General features: G+C 34.7%; 2 protein-coding genes across 4 annotated transcripts; one reads left to right on the plus strand and one right to left on the minus strand.

Annotated features, from left to right (window-relative positions):
- Window positions 1-518: 518 nt before the first annotated feature.
- Window positions 519-7198, plus strand: LOC107908709 (pleiotropic drug resistance protein 2). The gene is made up of 20 exons (XM_016835957.2): window positions 519-1329; window positions 1409-1529; window positions 1630-1718; window positions 1809-1893; window positions 1987-2277; window positions 2356-2446; window positions 2530-3430; window positions 3526-3686; window positions 3765-3868; window positions 3961-4126; window positions 4213-4296; window positions 4378-4493; window positions 4590-4922; window positions 5014-5304; window positions 5415-5498; window positions 5577-5710; window positions 5799-6026; window positions 6117-6288; window positions 6385-6639; window positions 6731-7198. Exons 1-20 carry the CDS (start codon window positions 959-961, stop codon window positions 6998-7000), a joined length of 4347 nt encoding a protein of 1448 aa, XP_016691446.2. The 5' UTR covers window positions 519-958; the 3' UTR covers window positions 7001-7198.
- Window positions 7199-7334: 136 nt separating this feature from the next.
- LOC107908708 (growth-regulating factor 3) lies at window positions 7335-10315 on the minus strand. Of its 3 annotated transcripts, none has more exons than XM_016835954.2 (5): window positions 10169-10315; window positions 9498-10032; window positions 9203-9373; window positions 8446-8821; window positions 7335-7872 (listed from the first exon to the last, which is right to left on the minus strand). In XM_016835954.2, the coding sequence occupies exons 2-5, from the start codon at window positions 9727-9729 to the stop codon at window positions 7440-7442; spliced, it is 1212 nt and encodes a 403-aa protein (XP_016691443.2). In that variant the 5' UTR covers window positions 9730-10032; window positions 10169-10315; the 3' UTR covers window positions 7335-7439. The 3 variants fall into 3 exon arrangements, with proteins under 3 accessions (XP_016691443.2, XP_016691444.2, XP_016691445.2); XM_016835955.2 differs by having other exon boundaries at window positions 9203-9370; window positions 10169-10312; XM_016835956.2 differs by lacking the exon at window positions 10169-10315 and having other exon boundaries at window positions 9203-9402; window positions 9498-9714.
- Between the last annotated feature and the right edge of the window lie 8166 nt (window positions 10316-18481).

Raw genomic sequence — 18481 nt, forward strand, 5'->3', positions numbered from 1 at the left:
ACAACATGAAATAAAAATACAAATATAAGTGAAAGAGGAATTAGACCCAATACTCAAGGAAAAAATTAGTAACATTTAACTATTTGACCAAAGAAACTGATTATATTAAAAAAGTAAAAAAAATGTGACTTAAAGAAAAACGCGTCCAGTTAAACATGCTTTCTTTGGAAAACTAGCCTAGCTGTATGCGTTTTTCTGCTAAACTGGACATATTTTCACACACATTCCAAAATCAACCTATTTCTCTAATTTAAGGAAAAAAATCTATTTAGCCAAATATGTTAAAACTTTCGGCATATCTCCCTCGTATATGATAAGTTAGGTTGTGTGACCAGGTTGCTGAAGTTGGAACCTGAATTTAGTTTTCCAAAAATAGAATTGTTTTTATACTATTTTAAAAATTTTAGTTGAAATCAGTGCCGCATGGCATAGTTAATGCGTCAGATTGCCACGTTAATGGCATCACTTACAGGTCGCATGAGTATATACAGAATAATACTACGGTGTCCACGTGAATTGAATTTTAAACAAAAAATCTGTTATAAACGCAATCTTTTCCAGTAGCCGCAAAGTGTTCATTTTTTTAGTTCAACGTGCGTCTGGCTTCTTTACACTTCCTGACTTAATTTTAATTTAAAAGCAGAGAAAATAATCACAAAATCAGATTTTGTATTTCTTTAGTAATAGAAAGAAACAGTTTTTCTTCAACCATGCACTGAATCGTAAGCAAAACAAAAAAGTGATTAATTGACTTTCCTACTTGTACATGGCGTCTATGTAATTCATACTTCAAACAGATTTGACTCCATTATTTTCATCTTCAATTCTTTGTCTCTCAGTTTTCATTTTTTTTCTGCCAGAAACCAAGGAGAATTCATTCATGTTGTTGATCTTTATTAAGAATTTAAGATTATTATTGTCTTAGTAGCCTGAATCAAGAAGTAAGACGAACAAAACAATGGCGTCAGCTCTTGCTGGAGATGATCTACTAGCAAGGTCGATGAGCAGCGGAAGGAGCTATCGGAGCTGGACCTCAGCCAGCTTCAGGGAGGTTTGGCAAGCGCCGCCGGAAGCGTTTGGCAGGAGTGGACGTCAAGATGAGGAGGAGGAGGAACTACGTTGGGCGGCTATAGAGAGGTTACCCACGTATGATCGGTTGAGAAAAGGAATGTTGACACAGATTCTTGATAACGGCAAAGTGGTTCACCATGAAGTTGATGTAGCTAAGCTTGGAATGCAAGCTAAGAAGCAGTTAATGGCTAGTATGTTGAAAGTTGTTGAAGAAGATAATGAAAAGTTCTTGAGAAGATTAAGGGACAGAACCGATAGGTAAGTTAACCAATATACGTATGTCGTTTTGGAATATTGATCTTATTTGATTTGATTGATTCGGTTTTGTTTGGTTTAGAGTGGGGATCGAGATTCCAACCATTGAAGTTCGGTTTCAGCATTTGGAAGTTGAAGGAGATGTATATGTTGGAAGCAGAGCCCTGCCTACTCTTCTCAATGTTACCTTGAACACCATAGAGGTATTTTTTTTTTCAAAAAGAATAATTTATCAGTTCGAATTTGATATTTTTATTTGGTTTATTTCGATTTCTGCGTTTTTAACTTTTGTTTAAAAAACAGAGCATTCTCGGATTGCTTCGGCTTGCACCATCTAAGAAGAGAAAAAATCAGATACTTAAAGACGTTAGCGGCATAGTCAAACCTTCAAGGTTATTTTTTCCCATGAAAGTTTATCATGCTGTCGTAGTTTATATAACTTTGTCTGAATTATCAATTAATATTTGAATGAAAATTTTCAGGATGACTCTACTTCTAGGTCCTCCAGGAGCTGGAAAAACAACGTTGTTGATGGCACTCGCTGGAAAGCTGGATCGTGATCTAAGGGTGACTTTCCTAATCCCACTTTATATAAATGGTTTCATCTGAAATATCATATGATCTCCTAAAAATAACTTCAACTTGGCTTTGTGTAAACAGTCATCTGGGAAAGTCACTTATTGCGGTCACGATTTGAATGAATTTGTTCCTCAAAGAACATGCGCTTATATCAGTCAACACGATCTTCACTATGGCGAAATGACAGTGAGGGAGACATTGGATTTTTCGGGACGTTGTTTGGGTGTGGGTACCCGATATGAAATGCTTTCGGAGCTGTCCAGGAGAGAGAAGGAAGTTGGAATTAAGCCTGATCCTGAGATTGATGCTTTCATGAAAGCCACAGCAGTTGCAGGCCAAGAAACAAGCTTGGTCACTGATTATATTCTAAAGGTTATTATTCCTCTTAGTTTATCGCTTAGACAGACAAATTAAAAAGTAGTATTTGACTCTTGTAAGAATTTGTAACAGATACTTGGATTGGATATTTGTGCGGATATCATGGTCGGAGATGATATGCGTCGGGGTATTTCCGGTGGGCAAAAGAAGCGTGTCACCACAGGTATATTTTCTCCAAGAGCCTTTTTGTCTATCACCGTGGCATTTTTAGTCTAATGGTTGTTTTCGATTCAACTTCTACTATAGGAGAAATGTTGGTAGGACCAGCAAAGGCTTTATTTATGGATGAAATATCAACAGGATTGGATAGTTCAACTACTTTCCAGATTTGCAAGTTCATGAGACAAATGGTTCATACCATGGATGTAACCATGATCATTTCTCTTCTACAACCAGCGCCGGAGACATTCGATCTATTCGATGACGTTATCGTACTCTCAGAGGGTCAAATTGTCTACCAGGGTCCACGTGAGAGTGTCCTGGATTTCTTCGAATTCATGGGCTTCAAATGTCCTGAAAGAAAAGGAATTGCAGACTTTCTGCAAGAAGTAACATCCAAGAAAGACCAACAACAATACTGGTTCCAAAAGAGCCTACCTTACGGATATGTTTCAGTTTCTGACTTTGTCAATGGCTTCAGTTGCTTCCGCATTGGTCAGCAACTTTCAATGGATCTTAAGGTTCCTTATGACAAAACTAGTACCCACCCTGCTGCTTTAGTTACTAAAAAATATGGAATTTCCAATTGGGAACTGTTCAAGGCTTGCTTTGCAAGGGAATGGCTGCTAATGAAGCGAAACTCGTTCGTGTACATTTTTAAGACTGTCCAAATAACAATCATGTCATTGATTGCCTTGACTGTGTTTTTAAGAACTGAAATGCCAGTTGGATCCTTGGAAAATGGTCAAAAATTCTTTGGAGCCTTGTTTTTCAGTCTAATCAATGTGATGTTCAATGGAACGGCGGAACTTGCAATGACGGTTTTCAGGCTACCAGTGTTCTATAAACAAAGGGACTTATTGTTTTATCCAGCGTGGGGTTTTGGTTTGCCAATTTGGGTGCTTAGAATCCCACTCTCACTTATGGAATCAGGGATATGGATTGCTCTAACATACTATACAATTGGCTTTGCTCCAGCTGCTAGCAGGTAAGTTACATTGAAAGCAATCCTTTTTTTTCTATTGATCATCATCTTGTTATTTCAGCCTTTGACTAAACACCATTTTTGGGTGTAATCTCCAGGTTTTTCCGTCAGTTCTTGGCATTCTTTGGCATCCATCAGATGGCTTTGTCGCTCTTTAGGTTCATTGCTGCAATAGGAAGAACAGAAGTGGTGGCAAACACCTTCGGTACCTTCACCTTGTTATTGGTTTTTGTACTTGGAGGTTTTATCATTGCCAAAAGTAAGTGGTTGTTGACCTCTCTTTGTCGCTATTAACATTTAGCTTCAGTTCAAACATCCTAAGAGCTATTACTTGCAGATGACATTGAGCCATGGATGATCTGGGGCTACTATGTTTCTCCTATGATGTATGGACAAAATGCCATCGTCATGAATGAATTCCTTGATGAAAGATGGAATGCGGTAAGATCTTCAAAGTCTTATGCATTTAGTTATATAAACTTGGGTTAGCCATTCATAAATCATTGTCTTACACATAATGGATGCAATGCCAGAACAATACAGACCCCAGAATTGATGCACCAACAGTGGGTAAAGTTCTTCTCAAGACCAGAGGCTTCTTCACCGAAGAATATTGGTTTTGGATTTGTGTTGGAGCACTCTTCGCATTCTCCCTTGTCTTCAACATTTTATTTATTGGAGCTTTGACTTTCCTGAATCGTAAGTGACATTCTTAATTTCATTTTGACTACATCTACAACTTACATTTGATTGGGTTTGAATAAATTTTCAATGTGGGTTTTCAGCTCTGGGTGGTTCCAAAGCAGTAGTTGTCAATGAAGATGAAAAGAAGACTAAAAACCCATACTCGGGTGGAAGAATACCAGAAGGTGATTGAAATGCTTTTGAGCTTTGAGTTTTTTTTTTCCCCATCTGTTTAGAAGTGTATAACTTTTCTGAATGATTTACAGGTATTCATATGAAAGCAAGAAACTCTTCTAACAATCCTAGAAAAGGCATGGTTTTGCCTTTCCAACCCCTTTCAGTTGCGTTCAACCATGTTAACTACTATGTTGATATGCCTGCTGTAAGTTACTTACATGTTATCTGAGAGACATTGAAAACTTTATAAGCTGACATTTTCTTCATGATATTTTTGGTTTAATCATGGTTTCTTTACCAGGAAATGAAGACTCAAGGCATAGAAGTAGATCGTCTTCAGCTGCTTCGAGATGTTAGTGGTGCTTTCAGACCAGGAATATTGACAGCGTTGGTGGGTGTGAGTGGTGCTGGAAAGACAACCCTGATGGATGTTTTAGCAGGGAGGAAAACAGGCGGATACATTGAGGGACATATCAGTATCTCAGGTTACACCAAGAACCAAGCAACCTTTGCTCGTGTCAGCGGTTACTGTGAACAAAATGACATTCACTCCCCACATGTCACCGTTTACGAATCACTCTTGTACTCAGCTTGGCTCCGTCTTGCTTCCGACACAGACACCAGCACTAGAAAGGTTTGTAAAAACATCTGTAAAGATCACTTGTTCTGGAATCATATACAGAGTTCCTATTGTAAAACTATGTTTGGAATTTATCGTTGAATAGATGTTTGTTGAGGAAGTTATGGAGTTGGTCGAGCTCAAACCACTAAGGAATGCTTTAGTTGGTCTTCCTGGAATTGAAGGCCTTTCAACTGAACAAAGGAAAAGGTTGACAATAGCCGTAGAGTTGGTTGCTAATCCTTCTATCATCTTCATGGATGAGCCAACTTCAGGGCTTGATGCCCGGGCTGCAGCCATCGTTATGCGAACAGTGAGAAACACTGTGGACACAGGGAGGACTGTTGTCTGCACAATTCATCAGCCTAGTATTGACATATTTGAAGCATTTGATGAGGTGAAGAACTTGATGCACTCATTTCTTTTTCAGGAACTTCGCCACTTTTCTTTTGTTTTTTTGTTTCTATTGCCTGCTTTTCATTGAACTTAGTATTATGCTTGTTGCAGTTGTTGTTAATGAAAAGAGGAGGGCAAGTCATTTATTCTGGACCACTTGGTCGTCATTCTCACAAGCTTATAGAATATTTTGAGGTGAAACTTATTATTAGGTAACTCAATGACAAAGTTGAGCAACATAAGCTAGTTCTAAAATTGCATCTTCGAGTGCAGGCCGTCCAAGGGGTTCCGAAGATCAGAGATGGATACAATCCGGCGACATGGATGCTTGAAGTCAGTGCTCCATCTGTCGAGGCTCAATTGGATATGGATTTTGCTGATATTTACGCCAATTCATCACTTTATCGGTATGTTCAAATGCAATGCCAAAGATCAGGCAATTTTTCTCCCCTTAGACTGGCCCATCATTAATTTCTTAATTTTACAAACTTTCAGGATGAACCAAGAACTTATCAAAGAGCTCAGTGCACCAGCACCTGGCACCAAGGATCTCTTCTTCCCAACACAATATTCTCAGCCATTCCTCACCCAATGCAAGGCATGCTTTTGGAAACAACACTGGTCTTACTGGAGGAACCCTCAATACAATGCCATCAGGTTTTTCATGACAACAGTTATCGGCATCTTATTTGGTATTATCTTCTGGAACAAAGGACAACGGATGTAAGCATTATTTTTTATCATATAAACAATGTATTTCTGCAAAGGGTGATGGAAAATTTTGGGATTAACCAAAACTACTGTGATAACTAGATCAAGACAACAAGATCTGATGAATCTTCTCGGAGCAATGTATTCAGCCGTGCTTTTCCTCGGAGCAACCAATGCTGCTGCTGTTCAATCTGTTGTTGCAATTGAGAGAACAGTCTTCTACCGGGAAAGAGCAGCTGGAATGTATTCTGAATTGCCTTATGCATTCGCTCAGGTAAACATTGTTCAGTTTTGTACAAATGAAATTGATTTGTTTTCAGGATATTGCCATTGAATGGTGGACTTAAGAACTATCCTTTATTTCCTGCAGGTGGCAATAGAGATAATCTATACTGCAATTCAAACTCTCATTTATACATTACTTATTTACTCGATGCTAGGATTTGAGTGGACGCCGGTGAAATTCTTATGGTTCTACTACTACATATTAACATGCTTTATCTACTTCACCTTGTATGGAATGATGGTCGTCGCTCTAACTCCTGGTCATCAAATTGCCGCCATTGTCATGTCATTCTTCCTAAGTTTTTGGAACTTGTTCTCTGGTTTTCTCATTCCTAGGACTGTAAGTCATTTAAAAGCCATTAACTAACTACACTTTTCCGCTTGAGGGGGAAAGATGTGCTAAAAATTGCTTATTATTCATCGCATTGCAGCAAATCCCAATATGGTGGAGGTGGTATTATTGGGCATCTCCAGTGGCTTGGACACTATATGGCCTTGTGACGTCTCAAGTGGGTGACAAGGACGGTCCTCTTGAGGTCCCTGGACGGCAAAATATGACCGTAAAGGGCTTCCTTAAAGAAGATTTGGGGTTCGAATACAGCTTTCTTCCAGCAGTTGCCGTGGCTCATGTTGGTTGGTGTCTCCTTTTCTTCTTCGTATTTGCCTATGGTATCAGGTTCCTCAACTACCAAAGGAGATAGATAAGCTTCGAATTTCAAATTCACCAAACCATTTGACTAACTTCAATTGAAAACAACTTGTAGTTGGTCGGTGGAAACGATAGTTCCATATTCTTTTTACATAAATGCAGCGCCAAGATTTTGCTGCTATAAGACAGAATTGAAAGGCTAAAAGAACTGCTTCAAAATCAGAAATGGAAGCATCTCCATTTCATCGAAGTGAAAAGTAGCTTTTCTTAATTATCCCCTATTCCACCATTGCTTCAAAACTTATTTTTAAGGAAAAACCTTTCAAAACCGTAACATATGTTTTGCTAATATGACAGTTAAAGAACACTAAGACATAAAGCCAACATACAGAAAGTGCAAGCAACTTGCATAGGAACGCGTTTTCAGTGTCTAAATTAGTTTAAAGAGTTGAAAGGAGAAGAGAAAAAAATAACATTAACAGTGACTAAATTCAAGTGCTGATATAGCTAATTTCAGAAGTAGAACCCTTAGGCAACTGATGCAGAACACTAGTCGGTGATGAATTAGATGTGGATGATGATAGTAAAGCCTCGGCAAGAGGTCCTCCCATGGAAGCCACCTGGTTCGATGCTGCCCATCCTCCCATGGCCCAGTTCAACGGTGGCTGCTGATGATGCTCCCTTCTGCTGTCGCCATTGCCTGTAGACAGCTTCAACGACACATCCGAGGAATTCCCGGGCATAGAAATCGAGAGGCATGTGGAGGAATTAATGGGGCTTGCATTAGTTCCATTATTGTCAGGGTCTTGTAGTGTTCTGGGCCAATCATCAAAAAAATGTCTCAAAATGTGACCATCAGATCTGTCATCGACCTCATTTTGGGCTTCAAAAAGACCCTTAGGTTCAGTTTTGGACTCTGGGGAACTGCCAGACATCAAAGAACGTTTTAGTGCAAAAATCAAGCAAAAAGAACAAAGCAATATAACGTAAAAAAAAGTAGTTGGGGTTAGCCTGTGCAGAACTTAAATAAAATTGGTCAGATTTTGATCAGGGTCCTACCATGGACGTATCACTACCAAAAAAATATCAACACAGCCCCTACAAAAGATACTTTGGAATCCAAAGTTCCACCAGTTTCATTAAATATGTAAAAGAATCCATATCAATTCAAATTCAGATACAGCTTATTTGGAAAGTGCTTGAAAAGTTATACGGTAAACCCATACGTCCAACATGCGCGTAACTTCAACAGTCAAAAGGAACATAGAAAAATCCCACCCTACCACAACACAATTTTTCTTTATTTGGCTCTACATTTTCACCATTTTAAAAAATAAGTCCTTTTTTTCAAATCCAGTTTAAAAAAAGTATCGATTATGGATAAATTTGTACATCCCTCATCATGATCCACTAAAACACAAATGCATATAGTTTCCCTTAACAATGGTACTAGCTAAAAGCCATCCAAATCCAGAAGACAAGGCAGCAAGATTTTACCTATGATTAAGCTGAAGAAGATCAACGGGAGGGGAAGGCCTAGAAAGGCCAAAATTGTTGGGACCGTTAGCCACCGCTGCTAAGGTTGAAGCGGTCATTGGGGATCTGGCTTTTACGGCGCCACATCCACTACCACCACCGCCGAAACGAGCAGTTACACTGACATTGCTATTATTAGCTGCAGCGGCGGTGCTGCTAGATGTGGGCATTTCCACAGGCTTTCTTGAACGGTTGCGGCCACGGTGTACGTGCCGCTCGCAATACTTCTGTCCAGGCACCACGTCCCTGGAGCACCTCCATTTCTTGCCGTCAGTTCTCCGGCAACGGCCAGGCTCCGGATCCATTGCTGCTCTTCCCCAGTACCCTGATTGCAACACTGATCGCACGTGTACATACCATTCATCAGAACACTTGCATAGACATAATACAAAATTATTTTGTGGACCAATTTTTTTACCAGTTATTCTATGTCAAAGCAACAATAATAAATTAATGAAAAAGTGGGCAAGTACAGATTTAATCAATATACAAAGCAAGGATAGATCACGAATGAGATGAGATCTTAACGAAAATGCAATATTTTAAAACGTAAAGGTGAACAAACCCTAACGGGGAGTTCAAACTTGATAATCAAATATTTTGAAGGCAGAGAAAATCAAAACATTAATAAGGAGAATCCATGGAGTTAATGTGCATTTAAAGAAATGTAAATAATTAATGATGTAACAGAAGCAAGAAAGATGAAAGAGTGACATACAAGCTGGCTGGTAATGGTGGAGGAAATAGGAGGAAGAGTAAAGAAGGCTTTTCTTGATTGGGTGGAGGAGTTCGGGAGGAACAGCAGCGCTTGCCAACATGTATCTATAGATCAATGCTTGTAACTCCAGTTCTTGCCACTGAGCCAAGCTGAAATAGCTTCCCATTCCTACTAAAAAGGAAACTCACAACATCAAGGAGCTGGATGAAACCAAGCCACTAAGTTATAAACTTTCCAAACCGGGGAGGTGGAAATTTTCTGCTAACAAAAGGGTGCCAAGGAATAAAAATCTTACTGCTGTTGGAATCAGGAAGTGGTGCTGACAGGCTGCCGCTGATTTTGCTGTTGGATTCAGATACAAACAAGGGGAGAGCAGATGGTTCAGAGGATGCGTGTTGCTGTTGCTGTTGTGAGTGGTGGTGGTGGTGGTGAGGGGCATCAAGGTCAAGTAGAAGTTTTGGTATCTTTGCAGAAGGTTGTTGCTCTGACTCATGCTGGTTTCTCCATTGCTTCAGATGCAAGTCCATGGAGAGAGAGTGAGTGAGAGATAAAGATAAAAGAGTTGTAGTTTAGTTGCTTTTTTGGTTTGGGTTTGGGTTTAGGGTTCTTAATAGACAACTTTGTTTATCTGGTGTTGGGGTATCTGTGAAGAGAAAGTTTGGGTTAAGCTTTTGCAGGCAGGTTCCTTCTTTTATATATAAAATTTTGGCAGATAGCATAGCATCCTTAGGAAAGAGAGTGATATAGAATAGGGGAAAAAAAAAGAGAAACTATGTTCTGACATGAAACCTGCAAAGTTGCTTATGACCCAGTGGAGAACCCTTGGGACACTTGAGAAGAAAAAATAAAAGACTGTCAGACAAGACAGTTGAGCGCCCGAAAAAGTAAAAGAAACCCTCAAAAAAATTATTAAAATATCTATAATAATAAATCCTATTGAGAGAGAAAGGAGAGAAGCTTATTAACCTGCAGTTTTTTCTGCCTCTGCACATTGCATTGGAAATACCACTTTTTCTTTAAGCTCCTCTTTGAGAGACCAGTGGGGAAGAAGGACTCCATCCATTTAAGATAGTGCGGTGGAACTCATTTCAAGTTTTCAACACACACACAATCACATCAAAACATAAACAGCAATAGCTGCTGAGATATTATTAGTCTGACTGACAGAGGCTAATTACGGTTTAATTTAATCTTGTCTTAACTTTTTTCTATTTTAAGCGTAATTACATTCTTAAACCAGGGACGGTTTGTATATTAAAATGAGTAGATATAATATATTTTAGGATTTTGATGGAGCCGACAGAGGCCGACCTCAGGCTTTTCTGGTTTGTCTTTCCAGTCAAAGATGTGTCTTATTCTGCAGATATGCTTTAACTTAACATGAAGATTACCCTGCATTTACACCCCCCAACTAAAAATTCCATGTATTTCCCAAAGACAATAATAAAAAGAAAACAAGTTTATATTTGTTCTTCTTCTTCGTGTTCAAGTACATACATAGGAGAAACTATATATATGAATGTATCAAATACTATATATGTGAACACCTATATTGTTTAAAACATACGCTTTCTTTTCATACATGAAGTGAAAGAAAGGCATAACACACTCTACGAATAGTTTTACATAAGAAGATAAATGAATAGTTACATAAATTTTATTATTTGTAAGAAGAAGAAAGAAAACAATCTTGGATCAACTGCACTCACCATGTACGGATCTCGAAAGGGAATCCTACAACTACTACCAAAATCCACGTCACTTATTTCGTCTTTACTCGAACAACTTAAAAGAACAGTGGAAAATGAAAAAAATACAAGGGTCACATGTCTGAAGCAGATAAATACGTCAGTGACTGACACAAAATGGCAGGAACGATGTCAGAAAACACAAAGACAAAAGTAGAGCTGCTCACGTGGGTCCCTCTCCTTTTTCAACCTTTTTCTGTAGGATAAAGTAAAGCACGCCGGCACGCCATCCCCCCCCCACCCCTCACGTGCCTTGACGTGCCTTCCTCTTTCGCACCATTTCCATTTCCTTTAAAAAACAAAGAAGCTAATAATAAGAAGGTGCTTCGATCTCTCGAGTTTAGAAAAGACGAGGATCATTCATCGCTTATATTAATCATCAATCATCAACAAAAAAATTATTAATATTTGTCATATATAAATAACAACTAATTTTACCTATTTATCTGGATTTGTTTATAGATAACTTAAAAATTCATTCAAAATTTGAAAAATTTGAATAAAAATAGTAAGCTTGTTTAAAATATAGGTCAAGTTTGGAATTAAATTTTTAAAGCCCGAGCTAATTCCACTTTTCAAATTTGTAATGTTTTATATTATGTTATTTTTATATATAATGTAATTTTGTAACACATAAAAATTAAATCTATAATAATACATAATACTATTATAATATAAACATTAAAAAAATTAAGATTACTATATACAAAATTATAATAAATAAAAATCATATAAAATTATTAAATATTAAATTAATATAAATATATTTTTAACAATTAAGAAAATAATATCAAAGGATCAAAAATATGTTTGGGTTAGCCTTTTATAAATATGAGTGAACTTGGGCAAAATTTTAGGCTCATATTTCGAGCCAATGAGAGCTTATACAAAAATAAAATGTATTAATATTATGCTTAGGCCCGACCTGAACTTAACCCAGCCTAGCCCATGAATACCTTTAATTATATATTCGCATGCTAAAAGTTAATTTGTTCAAAGGTTAAGTTATTCATTTAAATTTAAAAGGGTGTACAGATTTTGATAAGGATCAAAGTATTAAATCAAAAAATAGGCTTTGACAAAAAAAATTAAACCAATTTAAAACATGAGTTAGGTTCAACTTAAGCATTCTAACCTCAAGCTTAATCCGATCCAACTCATTTTTTAATTTTATAATAAACTATTTCATTTTATTTTATTTTTAAATAAGATAATTATTTAGTACAGAGGTAGTGAAAATTTTTAACTCAACAAGTGAGATTGAAATTTGACCATATGTCATATTAATTCAATTATTTTTAAATGCAACTTAAGGATACATGACAATTAAAAATTTTCATCACTTGTATACTAAATAATTTTTTTTTGCATATTATGTAATTTATAACGTATAAAAAATTAAATCTATAATAACATGTAATATTACAATGGAAACATTAACAATTTGTTAAGTTGCCCATAATAAAATTTTCATAAATGAAAATAATATAAATATTAACAATTATTTACAAATATAAATAAATTTGAGAAAAAATTTAGATGAATGGGTGTACCTAACCTATACACATATCTACAAACAAGTATCTCAGGCTGTGTTTTAACATTGGTTGTATCTTGCTATGCCATCGCATGTGAAACTTTTGTCAACTAATTTTGTTCTTTGCTTGGTTTCAAGCTTTGTTTTATCTTGTAATGGTATTAGAAGGTTTTGTCTTGCTTTCTAATGGTGACACTTGTCTAACCTTTACACAAATTTTGTTCTTCATTTTGTCTCAAAAAAAGTTCTTTGGTGTTGCCACTTGTTGATGTTGGTTGATAGAGGGACCATCCACAAAGTCCCAAGTAAATTCAAGATTATGCACTTAAAAGCATTTGTCTTATTAATTTTGTATGTTTGTTGGAGCAACTATTGCAAAGCTTGTTGTTTGTCCACAAAATGGCTTACTAAATTATTAATTAAATGTTTATAATTAATAGCTAAATCATTATTTATGAAAATATAGAGATATAAAATTTTTCATGTAGCATCCTTTGTATGCATTAAGTCAATAAATTAAAACATATACTTTACATTAGCTTTTGATCTAAAGTTAAATATTTTTTATTTTAAAATTTATAGATGTGCGATATATGTTCAATTACTCTACCATAATGTAAAAATGAATATTTAAAGAAGGTTTAGAAATTTATTGGCTATAAATCTCTTTCTATTATTAAATATTTTGAAGTAATAATTGAAGATTCAGTAATGACATGATTTATCGATTATTGTAATTTTGATAAAATATTTTTCTCAACAAAAGTGGGAGAGAATAAACAACTAGATGAGTTAACTACTTTGAATGGATTATCATTATTTTATATAAATCCTTGTACAAAGTAGTGCGAATAAAAAGTGCAAAAGAAAAGTTATTTTATTACAAATTTTTTGCCATGTATGTTTACTAATCTTAAGAGGTAACCAAGTTTCAAATACTAATGGAAAATGCTCTAATTTGAATCGATATGCTAGTAGGATAACTTGTTAGAGAAAATGAAAGGAAACATGTTAGATCAATAGGTTCCAAAGATAAAAATCTTGTGGAAGAAAAATAATAAACAATCATTATGGTTATATAGTGAAGGCAAATGCTATTGAAAAAACTCGACATAACTAATTATAAAACTCTAAAAGAGATTCAAATAATTGAAAATGAAAAGACCACAATAAATTACGTCACAATGAGAAAAAGATAGAACCAAAACAAAAAATACATAATTGTTGAAAACATTTCTACTTATAATATTGTTGCTAAAATAACAATATAAAATAAGGATCTTGAACCTACATCTGTTGAAGAATGTCGAAATAGAGAAAATTGACTAAATTCAAAAGACGTAATTCAAATAGAATTGAATTTACTTGTTAAACGTTATTTTTTTGGACCTGGAATCCAAAACCTTAAATGTGTCGACTTGTAGGATATAAATGGGCATTTGTGCGAAAACGAAATGAGAAAAATAAAATTGTAAGATATAAAACACGATTTGTAGGACACTAGGTTTCACAAAAGCCTAGAATTGATTATGAAGTGATGTGCTCTCATGTGGTAGATGCAAACAAATTTAGACATATTGTTAGTCTCGCAATACATGAAAAACTTGATATACACTTGATGGGTGTTATTGCAACATATTTGTATGAAAATCCTTAAAAGGATTTAAAATTCTAGAAAGATATAAGATTTCTCAAGAAAATTGCTCACTCATATTAAAGAAATCCTTATATATTAAAACAATTTGACATATATGGTATAATCGTATTAGTGAGTATTTGTTGAAAGAAAGTTATAAAAATAATTCAATTTGTCTATGTGTTTTATAAACAAAACTTGATCAAAATTTTTTATAATTAATGTTTATATTGACAATTTAAATACTATTGGAACTCTTCTAAAGCTTCAAAATGTAGTGAAATATTTAAAGGACTGATTTGAAAAATATCTTCGAAAAATAAAGTTTCTCAAGTTGTGTAGTTTGAGTGTAACAACCCGGTACAGTGGTGTCGAAAAGTACGATTTTGGGTTTCATTTTAATGAACCAAGTCTATAAATAATTAATAAAAATATTTACGGAGTTATGCTAAAATGAATTGAATTGAGGATATGTAATTTATTTGATTTGAGTATTTAATCTAATCCAAGGATTAAATTGTAAATTTAGATCGCTATAAATTTTAATTTAAAAATTGTTAAAGGGACTAGAATTGCTAATAGACTAAAAATTTTGGATGACAATAAAAATGCCAAATTTGTGGCTAAAAAAAGATGGTTGTTATGTGTTTTTATTTATTATAAAAAATAATAATAATGTTAAAATAGTTTAAGAGGAATGAGAGGGAAGATGTCTTCTCCATCCTTCCACGAGAGAAAAAAGAGAGAAGAAACATAATAGATTTGCCTAGGGTTTTCAAACTTTAACCCACAAATTGATAAGTGTAATTTATTACATTTCTTATAAATTTTATGTTTTTAAGATCGAGGAATCATAATTTAACTAATTTGTGTATCAATTTATAAAACTGTTAAGGTTTTAGAAAGTTACCATTAATAATTTTTCTATGTTTTTAATATTAAATTGATAGATTTTTAGTATATACATGAAAAATGACTAGATTTTTGAAGTTAGATGTTAGATTTTTACCTAAGAAAATAAAATGGATATCAAGTAGAGTTTGTAACAGCCCGTTTTTAGTGAAATCAGAACAGTGGTTTCAAGACCAGAAATCTGAGTTTGTAAGAAAAATTATTTTAAAATTATTCTATGGTCTACTGTGTAATAGGAATATCGTATAAAAATTTCGTTAGGAAATTTTACTGATTACATGTTTAATTGATCAAAGGACCAATTTGCATAAAATGCAAAAGTTTAGTTTTAGTAGCTATAAGTATCAAATAGCTACGGAATTCAAAATTGGAGGTCCTTATATGACAAATAGACCATTAAGAAGAGTTAGTAGATAAGTATGATGATTCATCCATGGAAATTTAAGAAAAGAAAATGACTAAATTGGAAAGTAAAAATAATAAAAGACTATAAGTAATTAAATAATGAAAATAGCATCTCTTTCATCATCTTTCCCAAAAAAATTTTATGAAAACCCTAGCTGAGAGAAAAGAATTCAAGGAAGCTTACTTGGCTTAATTGGGTAAGTAATCTTGTCTCGTTTTTAGTAATTTTTATGTTTCCGAGATCGTAATAGTTTAATCTAGCTATCTCGGGATTAATTTGTAAAGTTATCGAAGTACTAGGGTTTTTCCATGGATGAATATGCATGAATTATGAAATTTATGGTAGAAAATGAAAGGTTATTGATAGATAAAAAAAACTTTTGTAAAGTGAGTTTTCATGAAATTGTGATTTAATGACTAAATTGAAAAGATGTAAAATTCATGGGAAAATTCTGATTTTTGTGAAATACAATGACTATTATAGATAAATGGAAAAATCAGCTAGGCTTGGAATAATGATTAAATTGCATGAATTTTATTTTCTGAGTCTAAGGATGAAATTGTAATTAATCAAAAGTATAGGGACAAAATTATAATTTTTCCTAGGATGTGAATTAAATTGAATTGATTATGAATTGTATTAAATTGAGTTAAATTTACTCGTATAGATCCGGATAGACAAAATACGGAATTGGATCGAGGAAAAGATAAAGTATCGGATTAGTATATTTTGTATTCACGAACATTGTCGAGGTAAGTTCGTGTAACTAAATTGTATAATTATATGCTTAAATTGAATGTTGTGTGTTTAGGCCATTAGCCATATTTGATGAGCTCATCCCTAATTCTTGATGTTCACACGAAATACTTGACTAATATGTTTGATGAAGTTGTGTGTTTAGGCCATTAGCCAAATTTGCTTGGATGCATTTTTGTATGCTTACCTTAAATGTAAATGAATGGTAAGTTAATTTCCTGTTATACGAACTTATTAAGCATTAAAATCTTACTCTGTTTTATAGTACTTCGGAAGCTCGTTGGGTTAAAAGCTTGGTGGAGATACTTTACACTATCCATCAGCTCGTTTCGGTATAAAAAGTTAATTAAATCTTAGATTATAATGGCATGTATAGGCTAAAAGTGGTCAAGAATAGCATGTATGTGTTTGGTTGAATTTAGCCATTGGAATGGCTTGTGATGAATAAGTTTTGTTGTGTAAATATATAAGCCTATATCATGTTTGGTGTGAGATTGATATGGTTGATTTGTTAGTAATCTTATAAGTATTGTTTATATGCAATTTTGGCCAAATAGGTAAGTTTGGAAATATGGATTTATGAAGTGATATATCATGTATAAGACTTGATTTTTTGTTAGATTTGAATGTCTTGGATTAGCTTGTGAATGTGTTAGAGTGATAATGTAGGTGCAAGGCAAGTTTGGGTAAGAAATATGGCTTGGAAATGATCTTATTTTGTCCACACGGGTAGAGACACGAGTGTGCGTCTCAGTCGTGTGTGACACACAGCCCAGCACATGGGCCATGTGTCCCCTGCATCTTAAGATTTCAAAACAGAATGCTCAGGATTTTTCACACGGCTTAGCACACAGACGTATGACTTAGCCGTGTGACCCAAGTCAAAGAGTTACACGGGTACAAACATGGGCTGGGACACGGTCGTGTGCCCTATTTTGAATGCCTACACGGCCTGGGACACGGGTGTGTCACATGGCTGTGTGAGCCACACGGCCTGACCACATGAGCGTGTGTCCCTAGACCTTGAAAAAATTTTCTGAGTACTCTGTTTAGTCCCGACTTGTTTCTAATGCATGTTTTGAGTCTCGATGACTCATATAAGAGACTTTATGAATAATTTTGATATGAATGTTAAATAATATGAAATGTCTGTATTTGATCTGTATATTCCGGTAAAACTCCGTAACCTTATTCCGGTGACGAATACGGGTTAGGGGTATTATAGAGTTGTTATGAGATTTTGTTATAAATTAATAATAAAGGGTCTAAAATAGAAGAAAATGAAGTTGGATTATAAATCAACGCTTAGAATGGAGAGTTATGTTTGTTTCGGTTTAAGAATTTAAATTGAATGAAATGTAAAGTTTGTTTAAGATAATAATTGATTGTGAATTCAGTGAATTATTGATGGTGCTATTTGATTATGTTAATTCATAGCTACTGACAATCTGGTTTCTTCAAAAGAGAAGGAAAAAGCTAAAATCATTGACAAATAGTTCGAAATTCCTTGTAAGAATCACAACAACTCAACTTATTATTTATTTTTCCTTTTAATTTCATTGTCAGGTAAGTTGACAAATAAAAGGAAGTTGCACATGAGTGGTTGGATAGAAATACAATATTGAGATTGATTATTGTGATAAAAGAGTTAAATTGTATAAAAATTTGAAATAGTATACTTTTTTAAAGTTGCACATTTGGCTTGTATATGAGACAAGTCATGCCATGTTTTATATGAAATGACATTTAACGGAAGAGTTGTTGTTGAGATCAACAGAATGGAAATTGAACTTAGAATAAAATTAGAATACGGGTTGTTGTAGTAATTATTGGGCAAAGTTGAGAATAATTAATGAGTTATAGTATCAAGTAAAATAATAGTAATAATAATTGTTTTGACTATAAGTCGATGAGTGCTAGGCGCATTTTCATTCGAACGTCCCAACTGTGGCTTTCACAACTACTTCTTCGGCTGAGCCGTTGAGTGTAGGGTGCAAATTGTTTACGTCGGATGTATCGATATGAAATTACTTCGACTATAGGTCGATGAGCGTTGGAAGCACTAACCATTGGACATACCGACGAGTGCTGGGCACGATTATTGCTTTGGATTAATCGATGAGCGTTGGACGCAATTTGTTTAGTTCGGGGACGTATCGATGAGGCACTGAGTGCCGAATTATAGTTTTAATAGGATCCGTAAATTAGTTCGAATCTAAGCTATGTATTAGCGAACATCAATATTGACCAAGAAGAATGGTTAGATTCAAATTGGTAATGTAAT

Source organism: Gossypium hirsutum, chromosome D09, assembly GCF_007990345.1.
Source record: "Gossypium hirsutum isolate 1008001.06 chromosome D09, Gossypium_hirsutum_v2.1, whole genome shotgun sequence".
Lineage (NCBI taxonomy): Eukaryota > Viridiplantae > Streptophyta > Magnoliopsida > Malvales > Malvaceae > Gossypium > Gossypium hirsutum.

Coding starts and splice junctions, on each gene's coding strand:
- LOC107908709 (XM_016835957.2), top strand. CDS start 959: ATGGCGTCAGCTCTTGCTGGAGATGATCTACTAGCAAGGTCGATGAGC. Junction 4,297..4,377: donor GGGTGGAAGAATACCAGAAG/GTGATTGAAATG, acceptor AATGATTTACAG/GTATTCATATGAAAGCAAGA. Junction 5,305..5,414: donor TATTTGAAGCATTTGATGAG/GTGAAGAACTTG, acceptor TGCTTGTTGCAG/TTGTTGTTAATGAAAAGAGG.
- LOC107908708 (XM_016835954.2), bottom strand. CDS start 9,729: ATGGACTTGCATCTGAAGCAATGGAGAAACCAGCATGAGTCAGAGCAA. Junction 9,374..9,497: donor ACTTCCTGATTCCAACAGCA/GTAAGATTTTTA, acceptor TTTCCTTTTTAG/TAGGAATGGGAAGCTATTTC. Junction 7,873..8,445: donor CTTCTTCAGCTTAATCATAG/GTAAAATCTTGC, acceptor GATGTCTGGCAG/TTCCCCAGAGTCCAAAACTG.